Consider the following 27,301-nt stretch of genomic DNA (forward strand, 5'->3'; position numbering starts at 1 on the left):
TGAGGATAAATTTGTCCCCCATGATGGAAAAAAGTATCCCCGTTCCATTAATTCCCGATGAAGATTCCTGATTATTCCCCGTGATAATTGATTTTTTTTTTCTAATTATTTAAGTATATTTGAATTAGATAATTGGTTGTTTTCAATTTTTAGTTTTTTGTGGTTTGAAAAATTTAAGAATGATTATTAATACTTGGTATTATTAGCTACTGTTTGTTAAACGTTTTAGTCTTTACTGCTCTTTTTTAACATAAACGGTGATTCTTTACGGAAAACGGGGAATGAGGATATCATTTTTGGAACATCTGTAAATAGGGACGAAGATTCCCTAAGAGATAGGGATAGGGATAAGTTTGTCCCCATTTAGCTCGTGAGGACGAGGATGGGGAATCCCTGACTTGTTGTGGAACGGATAGGTATCCCCGCCCCAGTTAAGAAAACACATGAAACTAAACTAAAAATAACATAAAACATGTACAAAATTACATTTTATCCCATTGATTTGTCAATATTTGTATTTGTATACATGAAGTATGAAATCATATTCAAACAAGTCCATATATTGCAGAAAGAAATTTAATTTATTCCAAAACATATATTCATATATACTGAAAAAAAAAGTAAATAAACTATTAGTTCCTTATTTTTACTTTAACACACTGTTTAATCCTCACATTTTAATAATACACTATTTAGTCATAAACTTTTATTACATTCGACAGTTTAGTCCTTCAAATATTTGAATCTAGTCCCTCACTGTTGAATATAACAAAAGTTAAGGACTTTAAAATACAAGAACTAAACAGTATGTCGTGTAAAAATTTAAGGACTCGTAAATTATTTACCCAAAAAAAAAAACATTTACAGTCTTTCTCATATTTCATATGTCATTCCAACCCTGAGAAGCCTAGTTCTTGGTATAGAAAAAGCTTTCTCTCTTTGACTCATGTTTTTCCTCAGAAAATCGTAGGCGTAATTCACGACGAACTTCTTAAACAACGACGATTTCGGTTCCGCCACGACTTCCGGTTCTCCGAGAAGATAAACCACACCTTTATCCATTGCCTTCTGCACAAATTGGATCTCATCTTCCGCGTTCGCTTGCCCCGTAGTTCGATTAGTATTGACTGATTTAATGGAACCCGAAGAAACTCGGTTAGAATTGATCGATTGGATTGAAGCAGACACGGAGACGGACGACGGATTACGCTGTTCTAGTGATTCCTCAACATGAACAGCTGATGATCCTTTTGCTACTAATAGAGTAGAATGTTGCGGATTCTCCGGCTCATCTACGAAAGCACAAATCATGTTCTCTTGACGGACGAATTCCTTGAGACCTTCGGATAAATGTCGCTCGAATTCTTTAGTCTCTTCGATTGTGTCTTTATATCCGTACCTTACAACACACCGAAACATTCTGTACTCCCTCGGCTCAACTTCTCGGAACAGAAACCTCTCCTCCGGTGCTACTTTACTCACCGGAAGATACTTAATGGAAACGAAGACGAGAATGGAATGTACGGACGGAATGTTAGCCACGAAGTGAGGGAATATAGGGGGAATACCTTGGACAAGTTCGGAGTAAAGAAGTCCAACTCCGGGGAGTCTTTTTATAGCTTGATTTGAAGCAAGTTCTCTAATGAATTCACTCGAAACCTTGTTTTCGAGCTCGTATAAGTACCGTCTTTCGTGGACGTAATGCCATACGCCCATGACTATCATTAGGACAACGGAGAATGCGAGGGGAAGGTAGCCGCCGTCCTTGAATTTGTATAAGACGGCCGAGAGATAGACGCATTCTACGAGGAGAAATACAATGAAGAACAGAACAATCCACCATACTCTTGTTTTCCAGACAACCAGCATTATCAGTGTAACCATTAAAGTAGTTATTACCATAACCGCAACCACTGCAATTCCTGCATTTTTCCAGTGGATTTAGTCAATATAAACTCGAAATTACCTGAAATTAACGGATTAATAGCGGGATATTGACGCTTTTGTGGTAAAAATCCAAACTATTTCCCATTTTGTGTTCGTTTTTTTTAAATATTTGCAGAGTTGTGGTTTTTTTTTGTCGGAAACACTTGTTTGAGATTCGGAGGAGTGCATCGCACAATTGGTGGAGGTGTGTAGGGCTGCAATCGAGCCGAGCTGAGTTGGCTCGGCAGAAAACGGACGAGCTCGAGCTCAGTTCATTAAGAAAATAATTTGATCGTGAGCTGCTCGCAAGGAGCTCGTTTATTTGTTCACAAGCTTTGCTTGTGAGGAGTTTGTTAATTTTGTTCATAAACTTTGCTCGAGAATGGTTTATTAATTATGTTCATAAGCAAGCTCATGAATAAATAAACGAGCTGCTCGCTAACAGTTCGTTTATTGTGTTCACTAACGATAGAAATTTCAATCTCATTTGAAATTTCTTTAACACAAAACCACGTAGTTTCAAAACCTAAAAAACCAAGTAATTTTTACGTTTCTCCCTTTATAGAAATACTATTATTAAAAAAATAATCGAACTGAGCTTGCTCATGAAACTATTCATAATATTATAACTGGGTCCGTTCATTAGCTTGTTCACGAACCTATAACTGAGCCTGCTCGCGAGCTTTTGAGCTGAGTTTCGCTGTGCTCAAGGGTCATAGGTTCATGAACAAGCTCGATTATAAAATCCATGAACAAGCTCGTAAGTAAGTTTGGTTCGATTATTTTTTCTAATAATAGTATTTCTATAAAGGGAGAAATGTAAAACTACATAGTTTTGTGTGCAACTTTAGTTTTGTAGATTTCACAAAACTATTTGTAGTTTTGTATTAAAGAAATTTCAAATTAATATAATTAACGAGCTGTTCGCGAGCAAACGTGAGCAAATAAACGAGATGCTCGCGAGAAGCTCACGAAGAGGATGTTGACCTCGAGCCGAGCATGAGCAGACCAAAGCTCGACTCGACTCAGCTCATGCGTCATAGATGACTTTTGGAATACTATAGTCCGCCGACATAATCGACAACACACTCATCCACGATTCAAACAAGCGTTTCCGATAAAAAATTTCAGCAAACGTCACTATCCGAATTAAGAGTAGAGAAACTCACCATAGGCATGGCCAATCTTTTCAGTAGTCTTGAAAGCAGCACAGACAATAACACAAGCAACCATGAGAACATAGTTAACTTGAGGTATATAAACCTGACCCTCATATTCAGCAGAAGTGTGCACAACATTTACTCGAGGGAAGCAACCGAGACTCAACGATTGCGACACGATCGCGAATGCGCCCGATATCATGGCTTGACTAGCAATGATCGCGGCTGCTACCGCCGAAACAAATGTTGGCCAATACAACGGATCTGCAGAAGCACAACATCAATCATTTGTTACTGATTTGTGCACAGCGATAAGTAGCAACTCGGGGTTTAGACTACCTGGTACCGACTTGTAGAAAGTGTCGGATACATCTTCTGGGAATTTGGTTAAGTATGCTGCTTGCCCTGCATATGCTGATAGTAAAGCAGGAAACACGATGCTTGAAAAACTAATCTGCGATGTCAATATAATCCAATTTCGTTAGGAATTGAATCAGATCGGGTATTGATTGAACAAGTTTAATATGCAGAAAGAAAATTGAAAGCTAACTCAAAACTTGCATGAACTAGTTGGAGCTCGAGCTGGGTTCGAGCTCAACATCATGTTCGAACTCAAGAAAATTATTTAATCGTGAGTTGGTCGCAAAAAACTCATTTATTTGTACACGAGCAGCTGCTTAATTATGTTGATGAACTTTGCTTGTGAACAGTTTATTAATTATGTCCATAAGCTACGTACTTTAGAAACCTACAAAACTAGGTAGTTTTATATTTCCCGCTTTATAGAAACACTACTATTAAAAAATAATCGAAGCTAGCATGCCTATGAGCCTGTTTATGAACGTTATAATCGAACTTGTTCATGAACCTATAAACAAGCATGGTCGCAAGCTTTTGAGCCGAGTTTCGTTGTGCTCAAACTCGGTTCGTAAACCAAGCCTCAAAATGGTGCTCAAAGTCGGCTTGTTTATAAATCGAACTTGTTCACGAACCTATAACCGAGCCTGTTCGCGAGCTCTCAAGCTGATTTTGTGCTCAAGGTCGGCTCATTTATGAATCGAGTCTCAGAATCGTGCTCAAACTCAACTTGTTTATAAATCGTGCCGAACACGGTTAAGCTTTACAGCCCAATAATTGATGTCTTTTAGAACCCAATCTTCAAACTATTTTGTGTGTTTTTTTATATAATTTACCCGACTTCTCGGTTCGAGACTCGTCAGGTATAATTTTTAAGTGTGTTCTCTCCAATTAAAGTTTTCTACGTAAAATATGACTCGAACTTTTAATCTCTAGCTTAAGCAATTTCACGAACTTATAACCGAGTCTGCTCGTGAGCTTTCGAGCCGAGTTTCGTTGTGTTCAAGCTCGGCTCTTCATCAAATCAAGCCTCAAAATCATGCTAAAACTTGACATTTTTATAAATCTAACCCAACACGTTCGAGCCTCATTTGCAGCCCTATCATTAATGTCTTCTAGGACCAATCTTCGAACTATTTTGTGTTTTTTTAAATAATTTATCTGATTTCTCAATTAAACATATATCTTCCCCAATCATACCGTACTACTCCGACTTTTAATCTCTAGCTTGAGCGATTTCAAGCCCTTAACCATAAAAACCAACTCTAATCAAGAACTATTTCATATTTCAAACACAATAATTCAACCCAACTAAATTCTCACTTCAAACACTTCTAATTCAATCAAAATTCCGAATCATCCTCAACAAATTCGAATGCCCAAAATTATGTTTAAAAGGTTAAGAAACTTACTTGAATTGCTCTGACATTGAAGTGACCGAGATCAGCAAACATAGCTTCAGTGCCTGTAATGCACAAAACGACCCCGCCGAGTGAAATCCATGCCTTCTTCCCATTTCTCTGGAAGTAATACCAGATGTAACTCGGATTTAGGGCTCGTAAAACCCCCAAATCGTGTTTGAATAAGTTGTAAAGACCTATGCCGCTTATGAACACAAACCATATGCAAATTATTGGAGCGAATGCGAATCCGACTTTATCAGTCCCAAATCGTTGAACGGAGAAGAGGATTATTAAGATCGCTATTGAAATTCCGACTACCGCATCTGCACAGTCATGAGTCTACCATTCAATTCCATATATATATATATATAAATACAAATTTTGTTTGTGAATTGAACATTGAAATGTACCTTGGCCAAGGGAGTCGATCCCACTCACAGCTGAAAGAACTGCACAAAACGAAGATAATGATCATAATTTGAATTTCACAACCCGATTTATGAAATCTAAATTAGATAGATTGAGTTGAAGAAGTGATAAAATCAATGTTTTCAAAATCGAACAGTGTATCAAACAGGATTAATAATTGACCATGGTCTAGAAGAGACGATCACTCGTCGGTTAGTTTAACGATTGATCGAAATGCATCATTGGTAACTAAACTTATATGTTTATCTCAAAATACTGACTCAACTTCAATTTGTCTTCATAAAATCATTTAATTTTGAGTTTTGTCTCAATTAGGTCACTATGACGATTTTAGTGATTAAAATACATCAAAATAATGACATAAGTGATACGTCAATATAATACAACTCATATTTCTAACCGAAATGACACCTGGCATCCATATATATACGCCACCTGATTATCACGTGTCTATTATTTTTATAAAAAAAACTAAAAATAAAAACATCAACATGTGGCTATCATATTTCGTTTCGGTCAGAGATTTTAGTTAACTCATATTGACGTGTCAGTCATGTCATTATTTCAATGTATTTTAACCATTGAAATCGTCATAATGACCTAATTGAGACAAAACTCAAAATTTAAAATTATAAACTATATATATATATATATATATATATATATATATATATATATATATATATATATAAAATTTAAAATTATAAACTAGATATACGTCATTAAATTAAAATTGTTTTCCACCAGTAACCTAATAAGTATAACAACAATTTTTTATCAAACTATTTTAAAGTTAAGTTTTTTATTATTTAAGTAAAATAAATCAGTAAATTATGAAAAAATGAGATTTGTCCCGTTTGTTTATCGTAAAATATTATGTTTTGAAAAATATTAGGTAAATAAAATTTTTGTGTTAGAAGATAAAATATTTTTCAGTATTTAACCACAACAATCGAAACATGGGAAGAAATAGTTGATGGCAGGGACAGATCAGGGAGGTTGAGCATCCGTTGGTTGTTGAAAAATACCAAAAATTCTATGAAAATCTTGAATGGGGCTTAATTTTTTTTTTATGTAAAAATACTAAAAAAAAATTGCAACCTAACATCCATAAATCACGATCATCACTCCCTCTCATTTAATCTTGTATCTGTCAATTATGAGTGATTACTGTTTTAAAAAAGGTAAGAAAAAATGAAGTATGGTTCCAAAAGCTTGGGAAAATGTTTACTCCTTTCAAAATAAAATAAAATATTTTCTTCATTTTCATAATAAAATTTTCTGTTAAACATATTTTCCTAAGCAAACAAATGACCGACAGATCAGAAAAATATTTTCCGGCAAACAAATGAAGCATTAGGATCCAAAGTTTTTCAAGACAATGGTTTTTATTTTATTTATTTTATTTTATTTAAATAAAATTAAAAAACTGGGGTCAGTCTTCAGTTTTTATCAACTCGTTGAAAATTAATAAACTCAATATGACTCCAACTGGAAACCGGACTAATCCGATCCAAATCTGATAACATTGAATCAAATTATACCTGAAATGCAAGGAGTAAGAACTCCATCTCCAATAACCATGGAAGTTCCAAGGATAGTGACAATGAAAAGAGTCAATTTGATCTTTCTACTACCCTCAAGCTTCTCTTTAATCTTCTCAGCTCTTTTCAACTGTTTTGATGGTAATGCCATTGTATAATTTGAGAGTTCCCTATCTTCTGGTTGATCATTTGGGATTAAACTCACCTTTGCATATTTGTTCAGCAATGAATACAGTGCAAAAGTTCCACCTGCATACAATGGCGGAGCCTGGAATTTAGACTTGGGGCTAATTTTAGTCGTGCGGTTGAGGATAAATTTTCAAAGTTTAGCCCTAGGACTGGGTAAATTTTTTTTAGCCTCCAACGTATTAAAACTGTAAAATATGTTTACACTTTTCACGTTCGACACTTTTAATGTTTTAGGGAACACACCAAATTTAATTTAGAAATTAAGTTATTTGAATCTCAAAAATAAGAAATTAATTTGCTCAATACCGCTCCCAAATTACCTCTTATGGCCTCATTTGGACTTTTTTGCCCTTCTCATAATTTTTGATAAAAAACTAAAAATTCTTTCTCTAAAATCACAAACTCGAACAATAATAATTGAAATTATGAAAATAATTGATATGCGACAATCCGAATCCCGAAAATGGATGATTATGAGTCGGAAACAATAAAATTTACATTTTTTTCTCAAAAAAATCATGAACATAATGCATATTTTTTTTTGTGACGATTAGCATTTTTCGTCACAAAAAATTGAAGAATTTTGTATTTTTCGTCACTAAAAGGTCTACGATTGTGTCTAGGCCCAATTTTGGTCTAGGTGGGTGCCAGATCCGCTCAGCCAATGGTTTGGGCGGATCTAGAACCCGTCCCACCACTGGGCTAGGCAGATCCAACATCCGCCCAACCAATGGCTTAGGCGGATATACCACCCACCCAGCCAATGGCTTAGGCGGATATACCACCCGCCCAAGCCATTGTCAGGGCGGATTCTGGATCCGCCCAGCCCATTGGCTGGGCGGATCTGGCACCCACCTATACCAAAAGGGCAAAATTGTCCAAATAGAGGCAGTAAGAGGTAATTTGGGAGCGGTAAATAGCAACATCTTTTTTTAATGGTAAAGATAAAATAAAAATGAATTCAAAAGTGTTATCAAAATAAAGAGTTCATTCAAATTAATTAATAATGGTACCATGTTTTTCTAATTATTGAAAAATAAAATTAAAATAAATAAATAAATAAATAAAAAAAATTCTAAAATAAAATGAGGTTATGGAGAGTTGAACCTATGACCTCTAAAGTAGAAACATACATCCTTAACCATTTCATCTACCTTTAAACATTGAAATAATACTACATAGAGTCAATATATATTAATTTTATGGTGGGCTACAGGAGACAAAATAATCCATACTCAAGGGCGGAGCCGGTGGCTGGGGGGCTCGGGCCCCCCCAAGCCCTGGGCTGGCTCTGCCCCTGCCTACATAGTACATCATTCAAATGTGACACAAGTCAACATATGTAACAGTTTGGTACGGATCTTGAAGATACTAGAATATTTGAAGAAAAAAATAAAGAATTGTTGATTTTTTTGGATAAGATATAAAATACTTCTAACTAAAGAGAAATTATATCATGTTTTTATATAGTGGCGGAGCCAGGAATCTATATGTGGGAGCTAATTTTAACCCTTTATGGATGAGGAATTTTTTTTTAGTTTCCAACATATTAAAACTTTGTTGTTTCGGTGGGATTTTTTTTATAAAATTCAAATAAATAAAAAATTTATAAAAAAAAGGGACTGGTAGAAATTCAACCTAAGATCTTTCATTTGAAAGCATGCAACTTAAACCAATTCAAGCACTCTAAAACAATGAAAAATGCTACATACAGTCCATATAAACCGATATTAGAGGGCTACAATGGGCGGAAAATCCGCTGCTCGAGAGGGTTCGAGGCGTCCAGGCTGGCTCTGCCCCTACTCTCATAGTTCTAAGTGGGTTTCCTAATTGGAACTAACAACCAATAAAGACGCTCCAATGGGTTCCACTCATTGACATTTAAGATCAATTTTACCACTAACGTTTAAAATTATGAAATTGTATTCTTAAGGTTGGCAACCAAGGTCAATTTCAGACATCATTAAAAAAAAATACATATATTTTGTTCTTGTATTCTACATCTGTTGCATATTAGTTTTATTTACTTTTTTTGTAATTTCATAATAAAATTGAAAATTAATATTTTTAAATTTGATAAAACATTTGGATTTTTTTACCAAATTCGTAAAAAATAGGGTATAATTTTTAATTGTTTTTTACGTGTATACATATGTTCATGATCTGTTATCGATAAGTGATAAAAATGACGTATGTATACAGTGGAGATGACAAGATTCATTACTTATAAGACAGTTTGATTAATAATTTCTCAAATCGACTCAATTTGTCGATGTTAAGATTGATCTTGATTGCCAATATTATGGATAAAATTGCATCATTAGGGACCTTTGACCATCAATGTTAAGAGTGTTTTTGCACCTTATATTTTTAATCAAATTTATTTAATTCGGTAAAAAAAGTCTAACTATTTGGCCTTATTTTGATTAATTTTCATCCAAAATTTAGTCAAATTCAACATCTTTATGATCCGTGACTAGTCCTAGACCAGTCAATGGATCAAGCTTTAGAAATCTCAGGCTAAGCCTAACAGACTTTTATTTAAAAATACTCAGTCAGTTCATTGTTAATATAGACGTGTCGGACTGAGTTCAGGATTAAAAATCAAATCCAGCCCGTATAAGCTACCCTAAAAAATATACATAATTTCTAATTATAAAAAATAAATATTTAATATATAAATTTATTAATTAATATTAATACGGTGGACCGGATCCGACTCCTTTTTTTTCAATCCTAAGCCCACTAAAAAATAGATAGACTAGGACCGGGTTAGGTCTAAAGTTAATTTTCTTTATCCAAACCCGATCTAAGAAATACGGACCTGAATGGATACCCGAATCCATGGACAGGTCGTACTAAACATATGAATTAGTGAAAGAAAGTAAGTAAAAAGTGACTTACCATCGCCATTATCATTGGCTTGCAAGACAATAAAGACGTATTTGATGAGTGGCACAAGGAGCATGGTGTAAAAGATGAGAGATAAAACGCCGAGAATGTCATCTTTGTGGTCGATTTTGTCGGTAAAAGTGCTTGCGTATACGTAAAGCGGCGAGGTTCCGATGTCTCCGTACACCACTCCGATACTCTGAAACGCCAAACTCAACGTCCTCCTCCAATTATTCTGCACATATAAATTACAATTCATCGAAATGTTGACGTGACACATAATTTGATTTACCGAAATTACATCCTTGTTTGGCATGCAATAGTACTAGTCACTCAATTTTCATAATTGTCTCAAAATAGTCATTCAATATCAACAGTAGTTAACTTTCACTGTTAACCGAAACAACACGTGACTGTATCCGAACTGATCAAAATAACACGTGGTTACCACATAGCTGGCCGAGATGACACATGGTTGTTACCTAACTGACACGTCTCGTCTCGATTAGTTAAATGGCAGTCACATGTCATCTCGGTCAACGATGAAAGTTGACTATTACTGATGTGAGTCATATCACTTTTCCATTTTTTTTTTTGCTTTTGAAATCGTTGAAGTAACTTTATTTGAAAAAAAAATTAAAATTAAATGATTTTATTAAAACAAACTGAAATGACCATTTTGAGACAATCATAAAAGTCCAGTCACCACCAATGATGCATTTAACACCCATAGTTAATATATATTCAATTGTCTTTTGTGTCACAATATTCCGGTGAGTTACGTAAATTGATCAAAATGATTTTATTGAAATTCATCACCCAAAATATGACTCCCCTCTGATACAAATTTCTATATAAGAGTCATTTTGTACTAAAAAAATATATTATTTTAAGAAAATACATGAGTGGTCGTGGTCTGTCTTTCTATATGAATGGTTGGGGTCTATCTTTCTATACGAGTATTATCATGTTTTTATTCATGGAACAGAAAAACAATTTTGTCTATTATCGTATAGATCCGACTCATTAAAAATCGAAGTTATTCAAGGAAAAAAAAAAATTCCAAGTCAATTCTAGATAAAATGCATTTTCTGTCGTTTTGCCAAAAACAGTTTCAAGCATTATCTGATATTGCTCTATCACTGTATATGATATTGAAACCCTGTTGTACTGCTGGATGTAATTTTTAAATTATTTATATAGAAATGTATTACTTTTTAGGTATAACATTCATTTTGATCCCTAAACTAAAACTTCAAAGTCAATTCATAAGATCTTAAACTATCAAAATTACCAATTAAATCTCCGAACTAAGCAAAAAAGTCTTTATATTATTCTAAAATCAGAAACTATGACTATTTAACATGAACTGTAACGACCTCTGTGTTGGCTCAAAATGGATTTGGGGAAGAGAGATGAGGACTCAATTGATGATTTTTACTTAGTTTATGGACTTGATTGATTTTAATAGTTTAAGATCTAATTGACTTTAAAGCTTTAGTTGGGGATCCAAATGTATATTATACCTATTTTTTTTATATATGAATAAAAAAAATTCTCTTTCCAAGACAACCTTAGAAAAAGCATTATTCAATTAATGCCTCAGAATCCCAAAAAAAGTCAACAGAAACCTTATTTTTCTTGCTTATGTAACTTTTATGTGATCTTTTCCCATTTTATGGATTAAAAAAGAAAGAATCTACCAACCCATAGGCATATTCCATAAGTTTAAATATACCTTTTTATATATATATATATATATCGTTTACCGTCAGGAGAAATTTTATCTCTAACGTGTAATATTTTTTTTTGTTATTTTCATGTTTTTATTCTGGTAGATTAGGTTTTTTTTTTCAATAGAATTCCGGTACATTAGATTAAACCTCAAAATGGACGGGAATTATTCTCAATCTCGTAATGATTAAAAAATAATTTTTTTGAAGATGTTAAAAACGTAATTAAGGGTCCGTTTGTTTTATCTACTGTTTACTGTTGGAAAAATCTATTTTTCCAAAAAGCATGGATTCTCTGCTTTTATAAAAGACTATTTTTTAGATGTAAAAGACAAACAACAGGAGAAGAAAATTTGATGTTCCCGTTTTAGTGTCTCCTTTCATATCCTTCTCACAAAAAGTATCTCTTTTTATTGTATGGGTCCTCTTGATTTATAAAATATATTATTTTAATTAAGTGAGGACCACCTTTTATGAGAGGGATATAGAAAAAGATACTGAAATAACTAACCAAACACCTAAAAATCTTTATTTTGAAGTGAAAAAGCAAACAGAAGCACGAAAAGCATCAATTAAACACTCCCTAAAAATAACCTCATTATGACGGGTCCAAATAATCTCATTATAACGGTGGATCCACCATAATACTACCATTACGGTGCCTAATGCGTTATAATAAGGTTTTTTTAATTACGTAATCAAAAACAACTCTTCTATAGAAATTATTTCTCAACCATTATAGGATTAAAATAATTTCCTAAAATGTCCCTCTTTGGGGTTTAATCCTATAGCTAGAGACGAATCCAGAGGGAAGTAAAGGGGTCTTGAGTACCCCTAGTCGTTGAAAACGCTAAAATTTCAAGAGAAATTATATACGTGGTTTTAATTTAACTAAACACTCTCTAAATATAACCTCATTACTACGGGTTCAAATAACCTCCTTATAACGGTGGACCCACCATAATACTATCATTACGACGCCTAATGCGTTATAATAAGGTTTTTTCAATTACAAAATTAAAAACAGCTCATCCATGAGAATTATTTCCTAACCATTATCGGATTGAAATAATTTCCTCAAAATGTCCATGTCTGGGGTTTAATCTTATAGCTAGGGACGAATCCAGAGGGGCTTTGAGTACCCCTGATTGTTAAAAACGTTAATTTTTTTGTAGAAATGATGTACGGGTTTTAATATTTTTATATGTAAAATCATAAAAGACCACCATAAAAACTCTCTGTCTCTGTCAGCGAATCTGGATATGTCACTGCCTATAGCTTAACCAAATAACGTTTTTCAAAGTCTATTTCGATTTTTTATCCGTTTCTGTTTCTGTCTCCGCTTCCGATTCTATTTAATCAAACTAAGAAGATGGATTTTGAGATATATATTACCTTAGAAGAAGAGTGAGTTTGAGAATTGGAGAATCTTCCAGCCTCCATATTGAGGGAGTCGATACGACGTAGTTTTGCCCATGATACCTTTCTTTCTTTGATGTTATTTTGAACTTCCTTTTCTTCTTCTAGATCTCCTCCCACTTTCATCTCCACTTCTTCTGCCATTTTTTTCTTCTTCTTTTCTTAGTATTCAACTATGGTGATGTTCATTCAGATTTATAGCACTTCATTTTCTATTAAATAAATAATAAATAACTTTTCCACTTTCCATTATTGATTCTTGATAGTATTAAAAATTACTTAATTTGCTTACTTTTGAAACTTCCTACTTTTATATAATTTAAATTTAGGAAAAAAAAATATCAGTAGGGTTCTGATCTTTCATCTTTTTTATTTATTAAATCGTTTGGTTTTTTATTTGAATACATTATGTCCAATCATTTATTTTCAGTCTTATTAAATCTTGATGATCAAATTAGTAAATTGTGAACATAACACACTGTTCGTTTGGTGATCAAATTATTAAATCGTTTGGTTTTTTAACATCTAATTCTGTTAAAAAGGTTATTAAATTTAGGATAAATAATTTATTAGTCATCTTTTTTTTACATAACACACTGTTTAGTCCTTTAATTTTAAAAATCACATTATAAGGTTCTTATCTTTTATCAATATTAACCTTTTAATCCTTCTGTCTAATTATTTTTAGATTTTTAACTGTTATATTTGACATAAACAAACATACATAAAATAACAGAATAACATGACCATTTTGTATCGTGATATAGCTGTCTTGAAAGCTAAGATATGTTCCGCTAAAAATCTAAAAAAATAGACAAACGGACCAAAAGGCTAATATTAGCAAAAAAAAAAGAAAAGGGGACTTTATAGTGTGTTTTTCAAAATAGAGGGATCAAACAGTGTATTACGTAAAAATATGGAGACTAATAAATTATTTACCCTTAATTTTATCTGTATTTGAAATTATAAAAATATATATTTTTTACAATTTGAATTAAGATTTTTACAGTTTTTTTATAGCCACATTACAAATTCAAGACATGACTGATTTTAAATAAAAAAATGTATAAATTTTGAATGTAGTTGTGATTAATAACGATCTGTTAACCGGATTTTATGTTCAAATATTACTTTTTTTGGTCATCAAGTATTTAATGAGACCAAAAATAAATGATCAGAAACTTAATATATTTAAATAAAAAATCAAAGTTCAATAAACTAAAAATAAAAAAAAATCAGGGACCTAATAATGTTTTTGCCTTAAATTTATTAACCCAATAAAAACTATTAAAAACTATTAAGAAGACATTTTAAAATAAATCTCCGATCTCAGATTCACCCCCTTAGTTTTATGAGTTAAATGCACCGTACTTTTATAATAGTCTTAAAATAGTTACTTAATTTCAAATTGTGTTAATAAAATTATTCAATTTGTCTCAATAAAATAGAACCATTTGGACTAATATTATATAAATATTATCCATTTTGATTTAAATCCAACATCTTAAACTTTATGACTTTGAAATGCGTTTGTATGTATTTCTTACCTTACTAATAAGTCATACTCATTCACTTTCTATTTTCGATGTGAGATTCAGTTCATTCTTACCCTTATCGTAATTCCTTAGGACTGCTTCTTGCTCAGTCCTTCTACCCCGGTGCCACGCCACCCACTCCGGACCTGATCGTTATACAAAGTCACTCTCGTGCAAAGGCATAGACAGGGGGCCTGGGGCCCGGGGCCCTCCGGCCGCTGGAACCACCTTGACCCCGGATGGTTTCGGCTCATTGTATTTTTTTTTTTTTAATCGAGGTGTTGAATTAGCCCCCCAAGATTACCCATTAAGTATTAGGCTTGTCCAAAATTCAAATTTTTAGTATTTCGGGCTTATTAGGTATTCCTTAAATCAATGGATCAAATACATGAATATCATAATTAACTATAAAATTACAACTAAGTCATATCACCAAACTTAATTTTTAATATGTCATTATTCTCTATATATTATGATTTTACACTATAATTTAAAAAATCTAGACTCCAATTCATAAATCATAAACCTTAGGAAATATATTCTAGACTTCTAATTTATAAATTTTAATCCTTAAAATATATTAAAAGTACTGATTTTACTTGTTTGACATAATTCAAAATTATGACTTGACATAGTTGTAAATAGTTTTTAGAAGATGAATTTGTGTGTAATTTTCCCTAAATCAAATTTCTAATTTTTTTGGGCCTAAATCCAAATTTCTAATTTTTTTCAGGCTTTTCTAAATCCAAATTTCTACCTTTTTTCCCTATTAGGCCATTTTTAAATCCAAATTATTAGACTTTTTTTTTTTTTGCATGGTAGGCACTCTCAAATCAAAATTTTCAATTTTTTTTACGTGTTCGGCCCTTCCTAAATCCAAAATTATTTTTACATATTAGGAATCTTAAACGAAATCTAACTTAATTTTGAGAAATTGTATATTAATACTTAAAAATTGGTTATTGACCACTAAAATTATAACACGTATATACAAAAAAAAAAAAAAAATTGAGCAAGTTCGATTTTTGTAATTTTTTTTTTTTTTTGCGAACGCACGTGTAAAATCGGCCCCCCAATTGAATAATCATGTATTCGCCACTACTCTCGTGACTTCAAAAGCAAAAAAAAGCATCTATAAAATATACGTGACTTTCATATCAGCACTAGTCAATTTTCACTGTTCACCGAAACGTGAGATGACAGTAAACATATTCATGGACTGAGTCGGGCCGGGCCTAACCAAGGCTTTACATGTAATTACTTGTTCCAGGCCTAATCTAACCTATTTATATTTATATTAGGCTCGGACCGAACTATACTGATTATAAAAAGTAATTTCCAAGCTCAACCTACCCCATCTATATAATATATATTTCGAAACAAATTAAAAATGAAATAATATTTTTTCTAATTATATAAATTATTAATGGATGTAATATCAATTTGTCTATTTAAATTGGATTGTGTGCCAAATAAGTATTTTGTTTGATTTGTATTAAAGAACATCCACCTCTTTGACTTTTTTTAATAGAGTTCATCACATTGACATTTAAAGTTTCTTATTTTAATATAATTAAATTATATATATGTATATGTTATTAATTTTGTATTTTTAATTTCCTATCTTTTATCTATTTCAATCTATTACTTTAAAAAAAATATTATATAATATAAAATGGGGCGGGTCGAGTTAATTTGGGATTTGAGCCCAATCCCAACCCATTTTATATGCGGGATTGGACTGGACATTCCAAACATCAAATATGAATGTCCAATCCCAATCTATAAAGGGTGGGCTTGAACGGATCGAGCGAACATTGGACACTTGAACATGTCTAGATGATAGCCATGTATCATTAATCAGTGGTGAAAGTTGATTACCGCTAATGTGACAAATATATAATTTTTTTGGTGTCTTTTCTTGAAGTCGTTGGAATGACTTTGTTGAGATAAAATTCAAAGTTTAATAATTTTATTAAAACAATTTAAAATTGAATAATTATTTTAAGACTATTATAAAAATTAAGTGACCAACAGTGCATTTAACTCGAGTTTTAATGTACCAATCTGCATTATATAATTCTTTAAATTTTTATAATTACTTTATGTTGAGACCGAATTAAATAATTCACCGTTAACTAGATTGGTTTGAGCGGTTTTGATTGGTTTTTTTTGAAGTATTGATTCCTAATCTCAACCATATTGAAATAGTGATTGATTTCTGGTTGAATCGAGTTGACTCGACTGGACTGGTTCAATTTTAACAACTATGGAGTTTACCATTTATATTTTTCATCATGAGAATATACTCCTAGTATATTCTAGAATTTCATCCATGGCTGTAATCGAACCGATCTTTGGCTGTCTCATGCTTGGTTAGTTAGAAAATTAAGGAGTTCGAACTCAACATTCTGTTCATGAGCTTCTTGCGAGTTTATTAACGAGTTTTGATCACGAGTAGCTCGTTAATTCAGTTCATAAACTTCGCTCGCGAACAACTCATTAATCATAGAGACTTGAAATTTTTTTAACATAAAATTAAAGATTACATAGACTAAGTTGTTTTACATTTTTCCATTTATAGAAATATTATTATGGGTTAATTACATATAGATGCCATATTGTTTCGCCGATTTGTAGACGAGTACTTGTGGTGTTTTTTTACAAACGCAACCATGTGGTTTGCAAAATTTTGCAAATGCAACCATGTGATTTGCGAAATTTTGCATTTGGGTTCACTTTGTCAGAATTTAACCAATAACGATATCGAAATGAAACTTTTTAAGGGTTAAATGATATTTTAAGCAACTTTAATTTTTCAACTTTTTAGGTTTGAGGTCATTTATGTGTTTTTTTATAAGAGAGAAAATTAATGTTTACAAAGAGAAAACTCAAGAAATGATGATTTTGAAAAATTAAAAATATGGTTCCATAGTCTCTACCTCCATAGTAAATAGATACTACTAAATATTTTAATTCATGAAAATTTTCGTTTTGAAGTCGTTATCAGTCAAATTCTGTAAAATTTTGCAACCGCATGGTTGCATTTGTAGAGAAAAATACCACAAATACCCATATGCAAATCCGTATAACCACAAAGCATCTACTTGTATTTGACCTTATTATTAAAAAAAAAAATCGAACCAAATTTGTTCACAAACGTGTTCATGAATATTACAATCGAGTTTATTCATAAACTTATAATCGAGTCTATTTATGAACTTTTCTTTTTACCAAACTTTACTATATTCAAACTCAACTTATTTATAAATTGAATCAAACATGATCAATATCACCAGAACCTCAAATATAGACCTGGCAATTTTCGTGTTCGTGTCGTGTCAGGTTTCGGGTTCGTGTCAACACCTGAAACACGAACACGACACGAAAACTTTTCATGTCACAAAATCAGAACACGAACACGACATGCTCTTGACACGGTAAACACGACACGACACGACTTTTTTACACAACCAATTAAATTGACACGACTTGACCTCCTAACACGACCTAACATGCTCAACACGACTTGTCTAACACTACTACACCTGGAAATTTTCGTGTTCATGTCGTGTTCGTACCGTGTCAGGTTTCGGATTCGTGTTATAAAGGTATATTTGTAATTAAATTTCGGGTCAGTTTCGTGTTTTCTGGTTGAAAAGAACACGACACGAAAATTAACGTGTCATTTCATGTCAACTTTCGTATCGTATCATAAAACCCTAAACACTAACACTAAAACTAAAAAAACGTATCGTGTTCGTATCGTGTCATCGGGTCGTATGTCGCTTTGCCGAATCTACTCAAATACCGTCCAACTTTTATCGTTTAGTGATGTAAGCTGCTTCTTTTTCACCAAACCGTGTAGATGTCGTGTTTGTTTTGAATTTATGTTTGTTTATTTTTCTTTGTTGCATAACAACTTCTTTCCCCAGTAATTTGAATAAATAAATAAATAAATAAATCCTAGGTAATTTAATGTACAAATCCTAGGAATCCAACAAGTCAACTTCTAAATTATGACTTCACTTATTTTAAAATCTATTATTGATCTTACTTAATATTATTAATTAGTAAAATGAGATCACCAAATTGTAATCAAGCAACGGAATGATTGATTAGAGCATCATGATGCCTAAAAGTAAGGGCAAATTACAAATCTAGTCCAACTAAAGAAGTCTATTTACATGTCTAACTCACTTTACTTCCATCTCACCAAATTAGACACTTTCATCCATTTTAGACAAAATTACCCTTAGTTCTATTCGATCGATCCATATGCTCCTGCTCCTACTCCCGCTTCGGCTTCTTCTTCTTCTTCTTCTTCTTCTTCTTCTTCTTCTTTGTTTCAACTTCTTTTTCGGTTCATTTTCTTCAATTTCTGATACTAATCCTTGACGATTTTTGAGATTATTGAAGTATTATGTTCAATTTTATGTAGAAATGGTATATTTTTAGCTTATATGCCTGCTTTTCTCACTGATATTGCCTCTTTCTTCATCTGTAACGACATCATTTCAATTTCCTCTATTTTCCTCCACTGTTGTCACATTTGTGACGAAATTTGTCGTATCTCGTCACAAATGCGACAAAAGTCGTCGCATCTCGTCACAAATGCGACAACAGTTGTCGCATTTCGTCGCAAATGCGACAACCCTGGTCGAATTTGTGACGAATTCGTCGTCACAAATGAGACATCGCAGCAGTTCGATTGTTAGATTTTTTTCTTTCTTATTTTTTGAGCTTTCCATCCTGATCCTCTTCCACGGACACTAATTCTTCAAAGGTTGAATGAAACATAATCTCTTCTCTTTATAAACCACCGCCTTTTCATCGATTTGAGATAGCAAAGAAGACGTTGAGAGTATGAGGAAGAAGGTGAATTGAAATAAGGGTATTCTTGTCCAAAATGGATGAAAGTGTCTAATTTGATGAGATGGAAGCAAAGTGGGTCAAATATGTTAATGGACCCCTTCAAATAGGCTAGATTAGTAATTAGCCCTAAAAGTAACAATTTATGCTTAATACATCATCCATCTACTCATGAATTTCTCCAAAGTTTGATTAATAAATTTTCAAAATATCCCGGTAATCCTGTAAACTTACATAAAATATTCAGTTAGGCTTCTAAACTTTGCATAAATGTAATCAATTGATCACTCGGTTATAAAAAAAATAAGTGAAATACGGTGATAACTTGGAAAAAATCCTTGATCAGAGCACTTCCCTGTGAGGCGCCGTTGGGATCGGCCGGGGACACTCCGATGCCAAAGTTAGTAATATTTATGAGAATAAACTGTAAGCACAAAAGTAGAGAATCAGTAAGTGTACCTTTGATCCTAGGAAGCTGGGGTATTTATATAGGTTTCTGTAACCTTCAGCATTAATGGGGAAGCAGGTGGAGAGTCATGTCATTAGTCATCTTTAATTGCTATTAATTCTCCATTAATCCCAGCATTTAGCATTGAAACCCTCAGAGTTGAGGTATTCGAACAGTCAAGTTTTTATTCCCCTTTAATAGCTATTAATTGCCATTTAATTGTATCTATTCCCATTCATGGATGGTAATAAAGGCGCCTTTTGGTATTCTTAGATCCGTCAAGGCGTATGTACGCTCTCCTTAAGAACAATGGCGGGTCCCCATTACTCGCTTTCATCGGACGTATCTCGTTATGGTGTATCTCGCCATGGTCCACGTGGCGTGGCATAATGTTAGAGACTCCTTCCTTTTCTCCATTATTTGCATATTCACCCCTGCATTAATCTTGCAATAATTGTCATCAATTCCATATTAATCATGCATAAATCTCTCTTTTAGAAGGAATAATGGTTTGCCATTATTTCTATTAGTTTTCCCTTATTCCTGATTCTAGAATAATTTGGGTTGTTATCATACAGAAGATGTATTACACGCGTCTTAAAAAAAGTAAAACGACAAACATCAGGATATGCAGTTCTAATATGATAGTTAACAAGTTTTATAGCTGAACAAGTAATAACTTCCTTTTTAATCTAATTTTTCAATTATGTAATAACATTCTAAGATGCGTGGAACACATCTTTCGAATTTAACTTTTTTTTTTTGCAACCGAGTGATGAGCAAGTTCAAGGGGCTAATTGAACATTTTATGCAAATTGAGGGGCGCTATTGGAACACTTTAAAAATTCAGCAGGTCAATCAAGCTTTTTGGATAAGTTCAGGGAGCAAATGATGTATTAAGCCCAAAAATAATAAATAATAGGCTTAATACATCATTTGCCTCTGAACTTGTCCACAAAACTTGACTAGCCCTCTGAATTTTCAAAATGTTCTGATAGTCCCATGAACTTGCGTAAAATGTAATCAATTAATCACTCGATTGTAGAAAAGTAAGTTAAATACGAAAGATGTGTTGCATGCATCTTAAAAAAATAAAACGATCAAAGTCAGAATATGCGATTCTAATATTAGAGAAATGTTTTATAGTTGAACAAGTCAGAACTTCATTTTTTATATGTTTTAATATATTTTGTGAATTATGTAATAACATTCTAAGCCACGTGTAATATATCTTCCGCATTCAACTCGCTTTTTTACAACCGAATGATTAATTGATTATATTTTACGTAAATTCAGGGGGCTAACGGAATATTTTATGCAAGTTCAGAGACTATCGGAACGCTTTAAAAGTTTAAGAGCCAATCAAACTTTTTGAACAAGTTCAAGGAACAAATGATGTATTAAACCTAAATAATACATTGATATAATTTTTTTTATTACTTTCAAATTTTGTAGCGCCGTCCGTCATAAAATAATATATATTTACTCAATTAATCAAGGATTCGACGAGAAGGAAGTCATCTGAAATACGAAATGAAGACGAATGTAGAGAAAAACTGCCCCACATGATGTGTCACACGCCCTGTGGAGCTCGAGTGAGCTGCTGAGGAGGCATGTGCTGGGCATGACAAAAGCTAAGCTGCTGCAGACACAAGCCTACACGACGTGTCACACAACGACACGCCATATGGAGCTCAATCAGAAATGGGAGGAAATGTCTGAGTTAATTCACTTGGCGTGTGCTCTGCCCACACATTGAGTGAATCTAAAGAGGCGAATGCCACACACCGTGTGGCATGGATTTTTCAACCAAAATTGGCAATGGGACAGGAGGGACAAGAGCTGCCAGAATTCTGATATTTACTGTATCTCACTCTTTATTTTACTGTCTTGCCAATAGGTTTATTTTCCTAAATACTATTTCGGCATCCTTTTCACATCCTATCCCTAACTTTTTTCTTTATTGGATTGTAACACTAGCTAGAGTATTTGTGTCTTTTACATTTTAATTGGGAGAGCTATATAAGCCTCCTTATTTATAAGGATAACGAATAAACTTTTCATTAATAAGAAATATATATTCTGTTTGAGAGCTTTTGTTAAGGTTTATTCCTTCAACAATGAGGAATTTCATGATTTCCTACGGGTTTAGCCCGTGAATATTAGGATTAACTCTTTCTAGTTTAGCTAGGGAATAAACCTCTTTGTTGATTTAAGATTAAAATCAACTCGTTCAACATTAATGCGTATAACTACTTATTTATTTTTTTATATTAAAATTATTATGAATTGTTATATTTACTAATAGTGAAAGGAGTGAGAATCCTTAATAATAAATTATTAGTAAAAAATGAAATAAGAAATGAGTAAGAGTGGAGAGAGACTCCCCAAAATCGAATTGTAGTTTTGTAAAATGAACTAAAATATCAATTTAGTTTATAAACTGTCAAATTAGTAGAAAACATCAAAGCCACTACATCATGAGATTCGCGTTGACACTGATGACCTAATGATCTGGGCGCAATTTTTTTTATGAGAATTTACCAGGATTCTGCTCTGAATGCAATTCAGTTGGATATGCAACAACCAATTACCGCAGGAATAACCCTAAAAAAGACTTCAAGAAACATGAGAAACTTGATAAACCGCATCCCGAGAAGGACAAAGGCAAGGGTCTTGATACTGAGCGACAAATCCCACAGAAAAGATTTTGGCAGCGCACAAACGGGGCTGCTCCTTCTTTACAGACCAGCAACGATAAGACCGAATCCCCAATCTTGGAAGCACAGGCCACGACTGTTAACGTGAATGGGGAAAGTGTGAAAGCTACGAAACCGGTTACTGTAGAAAAACCATATGGGATTGATGATGAAGGCAGCAATAATGAGGGGCAAATGGTGCTGTTCCAAAATGTCATGCCAATACAAACTTCACAAGATCCTGATATCGATGTAGCTGACTTACAAATGGTGTCTGCAACCCCAAAAAAAGTGTCCTGGGCAGAGGAATGCGTGAGTGAAGATGAAAAATCGCCACCTGATAAGGATGACAGCGACTGGACCCCCATGACATCAAAGAAGAAAAAAGTAAAAAACAAGAAAGAGCGACTTGTTCCTCTCAGGACATCAACCAGGGAAACCAAGATACCGTCGTGTCTCCAATGATAGTGATGTACTAGAACTGCAGTGGAATAGCAAATGCCCCCACGCAAAGAAGGTTGAAAAACATCTGTAGAGACCGAAAACCAGACATTCTGTGCATTGCGGAACCTATGGAGCTTTAGAGGGAGTTAATATTTTGACTAAAAAAGCAAGGGGAGGTAATATGGTAGTCAAGGTGGACATCAAGAAGGCCTTTGATACAGTGGATTAGAAGTTTCTTCTTGAAGTACTGGGGTGCTTCGGCTTCTCAGATAAATTCATAGATTGGGTCCATAACATTTTCACCTCTTCCAGAATCTCCATTTTGATTAACGACAGTGCTAAAGGCTACTTTTCCTGTTCTCGGGGGGTCAGGCAGGGAGATCCTCTGTCACCACTTCTGTTCTGTATCGCTGAAGAGTTTCTTAGCAGACGGATTACACATCAAGTGAGAAATGGTGTTCTTCAGCCGTGTGATTACAAGCGGAATGTGCAATTTCCCAGTCACCTAATGTATGCAGACGACGTGATTCTGTTTGTCCGGGCTACTAAACACAATATCTGCGAATTTTCGAATATCTTCCATCAGTATTCGCAGCTCTTGGGTCAGCAGATTAGCTTGGATAAGTCCACTTTCTATGTGGGGTGGCATGTTTCAAATAGAAGGGTGGCGGAGATTAAAAATCTGAGGCGGATGCCCCATGGCAGCCTACCAATTCATTATTTGGGAGTTCCCTTGTTCATCGGAGCACCTAAAAAGGCCTGGCTGCAACCTTTAGCAGACAAGATTCTCATTCGTTTTGCTAAGTGGAAAGGTAACAGCCTCTCCATGGTAGGTAGATTGGTTCTTATAAATTCGGTGATCAGTAGCTCCCTCCTCCATTCATTTGCCGTTTATCGTTGGCCTAAGTCGCTACTGGATCTCATTAATCGTGCCATGTGCAATTTCCTATGGACTGGATACATTAATGCTAAAAAAAACGGTCACCGTTTCTTGGAGGGTGGTATGTTCGCCTCGCTCTGCAGGTGGTCTGGGGGTTCGAAGTATTAGGAAAGTGAACTCGGCAATGTTGCTCAAGCTGGGGTGGCGGATTTATAACGAGATGGGATTAATCCCTAGCCTTCTCAAGACTCGGTTCATCAAAAACAATAATTGTCCAACTGCCTTTTTTGGAAGCTCCTCTTTGAGCTCGATCCGGATCAGTTTTGAAACAATTCGAGCTATAATCTTTTGGCTAATTGGAAGTAACTCCAATCTCTGCTTCTGGACGGATAGCTGGATCTGTCCCGACATTGCGACTCAAGCTCTTGTGTCACGTCCGTATCTAAATTTCTAAAATTTATATTTTGATATTAGTATATATTATAATTATTAGGTGTGTGAAGTTAATTTGGTGCTATGGAAAAAGTTTGGAGTTAATTTGATGTTTTTATGTGTAAATTAAAAGTTAGGATAATTTTTAAAAGATTATAGAAAGATGGAGAATCAAATATGATATTTGCCAAATTTGGATATATATCTTCCAAATCTTTCCGGAATGATCTTCTTTTCAATATATATATTTTCTTTTCTTTTCCTTTTAAGATTCATCAATTTTCTCTGAACCGTTTCTCCACCGTTTCTTTGATTTACGAAGTTTCGACCGTTCGAATCACTCGAAATTGAAACCATAGCATCCTTATGCATAGATCTAAGTCTTAACCGAAGAGTTTTTAAGTTTCGGCAGTGTTTGGAGGGAAACGTCTTAGACAGAATTTAGAGGAGAATTGAACGTGTGTGTTTTCCTCAATTAGTAGCCAATGTAAGTAACTATTAACTATATTTTGAGTTATATATATATATAATCAAAGAATTTTCAGAAATTGATATTTTAGGGTTATACATGAATTATGTAAAATTGGGGGTTTTCACGATCTTGCTGTTATTGTGAAATTATGGTTTCAAATGAAGCTATTGACTATGCTTCTATGTGAATTTCAGATTTTACTTGATTATGTTGATTTAAGGCTTAATTTGGTTGATTTACATATATACATATATGTTTTTGGTTTCAATATATATCCATATTGAACAAAATGAATTTGATGATTTCTTACGAATTGTTTTTGGATTGAGAAATCTGTTGCGGGTATTGTTGTTATTATTTTGGATTGAAGTCCAAATATGATTTTTATGATACAAAAGGGCTAATTGAAGCCAAATGATTTATGGTTATGAAATAGTTTGGAAGTTGATTGTGAAAGGAAATTTGAGCACGTTATGATTTTATGATTTTATATCCATCGAGAGTTATCCGGATCGGTGATTTTATATTTGAAGACCATGTTCAGTGAGGGGCATGACCTGTGTACACAGTCTGAAAACCTATTGGGTATGGCAGCGAAGTGTTGGGTAAGACCATATGGGATAGGCAATGTTAGGAGACGTCTCGACTATATAGGTGGTTATGGATTGATACTTAAGGGGAGAAATTTGAGGATGGATACAATGTTTTAAGTTCATTTGGATTATGTTTTCGGTTATGATTGATTTTGATATAAGGTTTTACGTTTGATTGATTACGAGTTGGTTTGATAAAACATTTATTTGATTACAAGTTGGTTTGATAAAAGATTTATTTGATTATGAAATGGTTTGATGAAACGTTAAGTTTTGAGTATATTTGAGAAGGTTTTGATTAAATCCCTTTATAAAGGTATATATGTAGCTATGTTAAGTAAAGTTGGTTTTTATAGCTGATAGTTTCTTACTAAGATTTCTGTCTCACGTTTTTAATTGTTTTAATGTTTTTAGGTGAGAAATTACAGGATATAGAGAAGGTTACCGACCGTTTAGGCGAGGTTTGGAAGTTGGCTGCTTATTGTTAGAATTATGGTTAGAACTTTGGTATTTCAATTGTAATATAATATGATATTATGATATTGGGATAAATTGGAGACTCCTAAGAGTTGATTATGATCTTTCTATTTCACGTCCGATGCCGATTGAGGTCGTCTAGGGTCGGGTGTGACATCTTGTGCCGGTTTCTGACAGAGCTAATTTAACGGATAAAGTTTCAAGATATATGGATAATGGGAGCTGGTCAAATGATCTTCCGGTTCCTACGCTGGTTGAGAATAGGATTAGGAGGGTTCAAATTGGCCCGTTTATGAAGGATATCGGTATTTGGAAGCCTAGTAATAACGGTAATTTCTCCTCAAAAGCGCTATGCAGCTGCTGTCCCCGTCCTCTTCAGTGAACTGGGCGACGTTCATTTGGAAGGAATTCCTCCCACCCTCCCGGTCGCTGATCTGTTGGAAGGCATTACATGGCAAACTATCGCCATGGACAATCTAAGACGACGAGGGTATATTGGCCCTTCCTGGTGTCCGTTGTGCGAAGCTAACGCGAAATCCACCGAACATATCTGCATTTCCTGTTATTTCACTAGAGCAGTGTGGAAAGGGGTGGGTGATGCATTTGGCATCAAAGTGGACTGCAATATGCAGATGGCACAGATCATTCGAACATCGAAAAATGTGAAGCTGAGTTCTCAGATTTTTCAGCTTTTGCAGGTGGCGGTTATTTCAGTTTTTTGGGCTATTTGGAGAGCGAGAAACGACTATGTTTTCAATGGGGTTCGACCTGCTGTAAGCTCGGTTTTAAGAATTATTTGGAATTGTATCAGGAAAGCAAGCGTCATGACAAATGGTTATGCCAACAACTCCATGGAGGATAGAAACATTCTGTCTAATTTGGGTTTAAAAGGCAAGCCAAGACCAGTCTAACGCCTTTTGTCATTTCGCTGGCTGTCCCCGCCTCCTAGATGGATTAAGGTGAATACGGACGGTGCGGCAACTCACACTCACGCAGGTGCAGGAGGGGTTTTTCGTAATTTCCGGAACTTCCCTATTGGCTGTTTTGCTTACCCGCTCGGTAACCGAGAGGCCTTTTTTTTTGTAGAAATTAAGGCAATCATCATTGCTATTAAAAAAGCTGTCGAGTACAATTGGTTCCCTCTTTAGCTTGAAAGTGATTCTCTTTATGCAGTGGAGCTAATTAGAAAAGGCTCATATTAGGTTCATTGGGAACTAATTGGAGATTGGTTGTTCTGTCTAAATATTTTTCGAACTAGAGATATCAGAGTCACACATGTTTATCGGGAGGCAAATGCTGTCGCGGACTGTCTCTCCAAATATGCCGTTTCAGCCACTACGGATCATTGGTGGAATTCTTATCCGGGCTTCTGCTCTTTACCAGTTTATTTAGATGCT

At 34.0% G+C, this 27,301-nt stretch overlaps 1 protein-coding gene across 1 annotated transcript; it reads right to left on the minus strand.

The window, feature by feature from the left end:
• Window positions 1–542: 542 nt before the first annotated feature.
• On the minus strand, window positions 543–13,225 carry LOC136206700 (potassium transporter 5). Its single transcript, XM_065997844.1, has 8 exons — window positions 13,029–13,225; window positions 9,913–10,135; window positions 6,820–7,068; window positions 5,257–5,295; window positions 4,856–5,169; window positions 3,426–3,540; window positions 3,096–3,350; window positions 543–1,922 (listed from the first exon to the last, which is right to left on the minus strand). The coding sequence occupies exons 1-8, from the start codon at window positions 13,194–13,196 to the stop codon at window positions 874–876; spliced, it is 2,412 nt and encodes an 803-aa protein (XP_065853916.1). The 5' UTR covers window positions 13,197–13,225; the 3' UTR covers window positions 543–873.
• Between the last annotated feature and the right edge of the window lie 14,076 nt (window positions 13,226–27,301).

This window comes from Euphorbia lathyris, chromosome 9 (genome assembly GCF_963576675.1).
Source record: "Euphorbia lathyris chromosome 9, ddEupLath1.1, whole genome shotgun sequence".
NCBI classification, from domain to species: domain Eukaryota; kingdom Viridiplantae; phylum Streptophyta; class Magnoliopsida; order Malpighiales; family Euphorbiaceae; genus Euphorbia; species Euphorbia lathyris.

Bases quoted from the DNA above. Each gene is read 5' to 3' on its own strand.
- LOC136206700 (XM_065997844.1), bottom strand. From the start codon at position 13,196: ATGGCAGAAGAAGTGGAGATGAAAGTGGGAGGAGATCTAGAAGAAGAA. The intron at 5,296-6,819 runs GTATAATTTGAT...CGTTTTGTGCAG, and splicing joins TCTTACTCCTTGCATTTCAG to TTCTTTCAGCTGTGAGTGGG. The intron at 3,351-3,425 runs GTAGTCTAAACC...GTGCTTCTGCAG, and splicing joins TTTCTACAAGTCGGTACCAG to ATCCGTTGTATTGGCCAACA.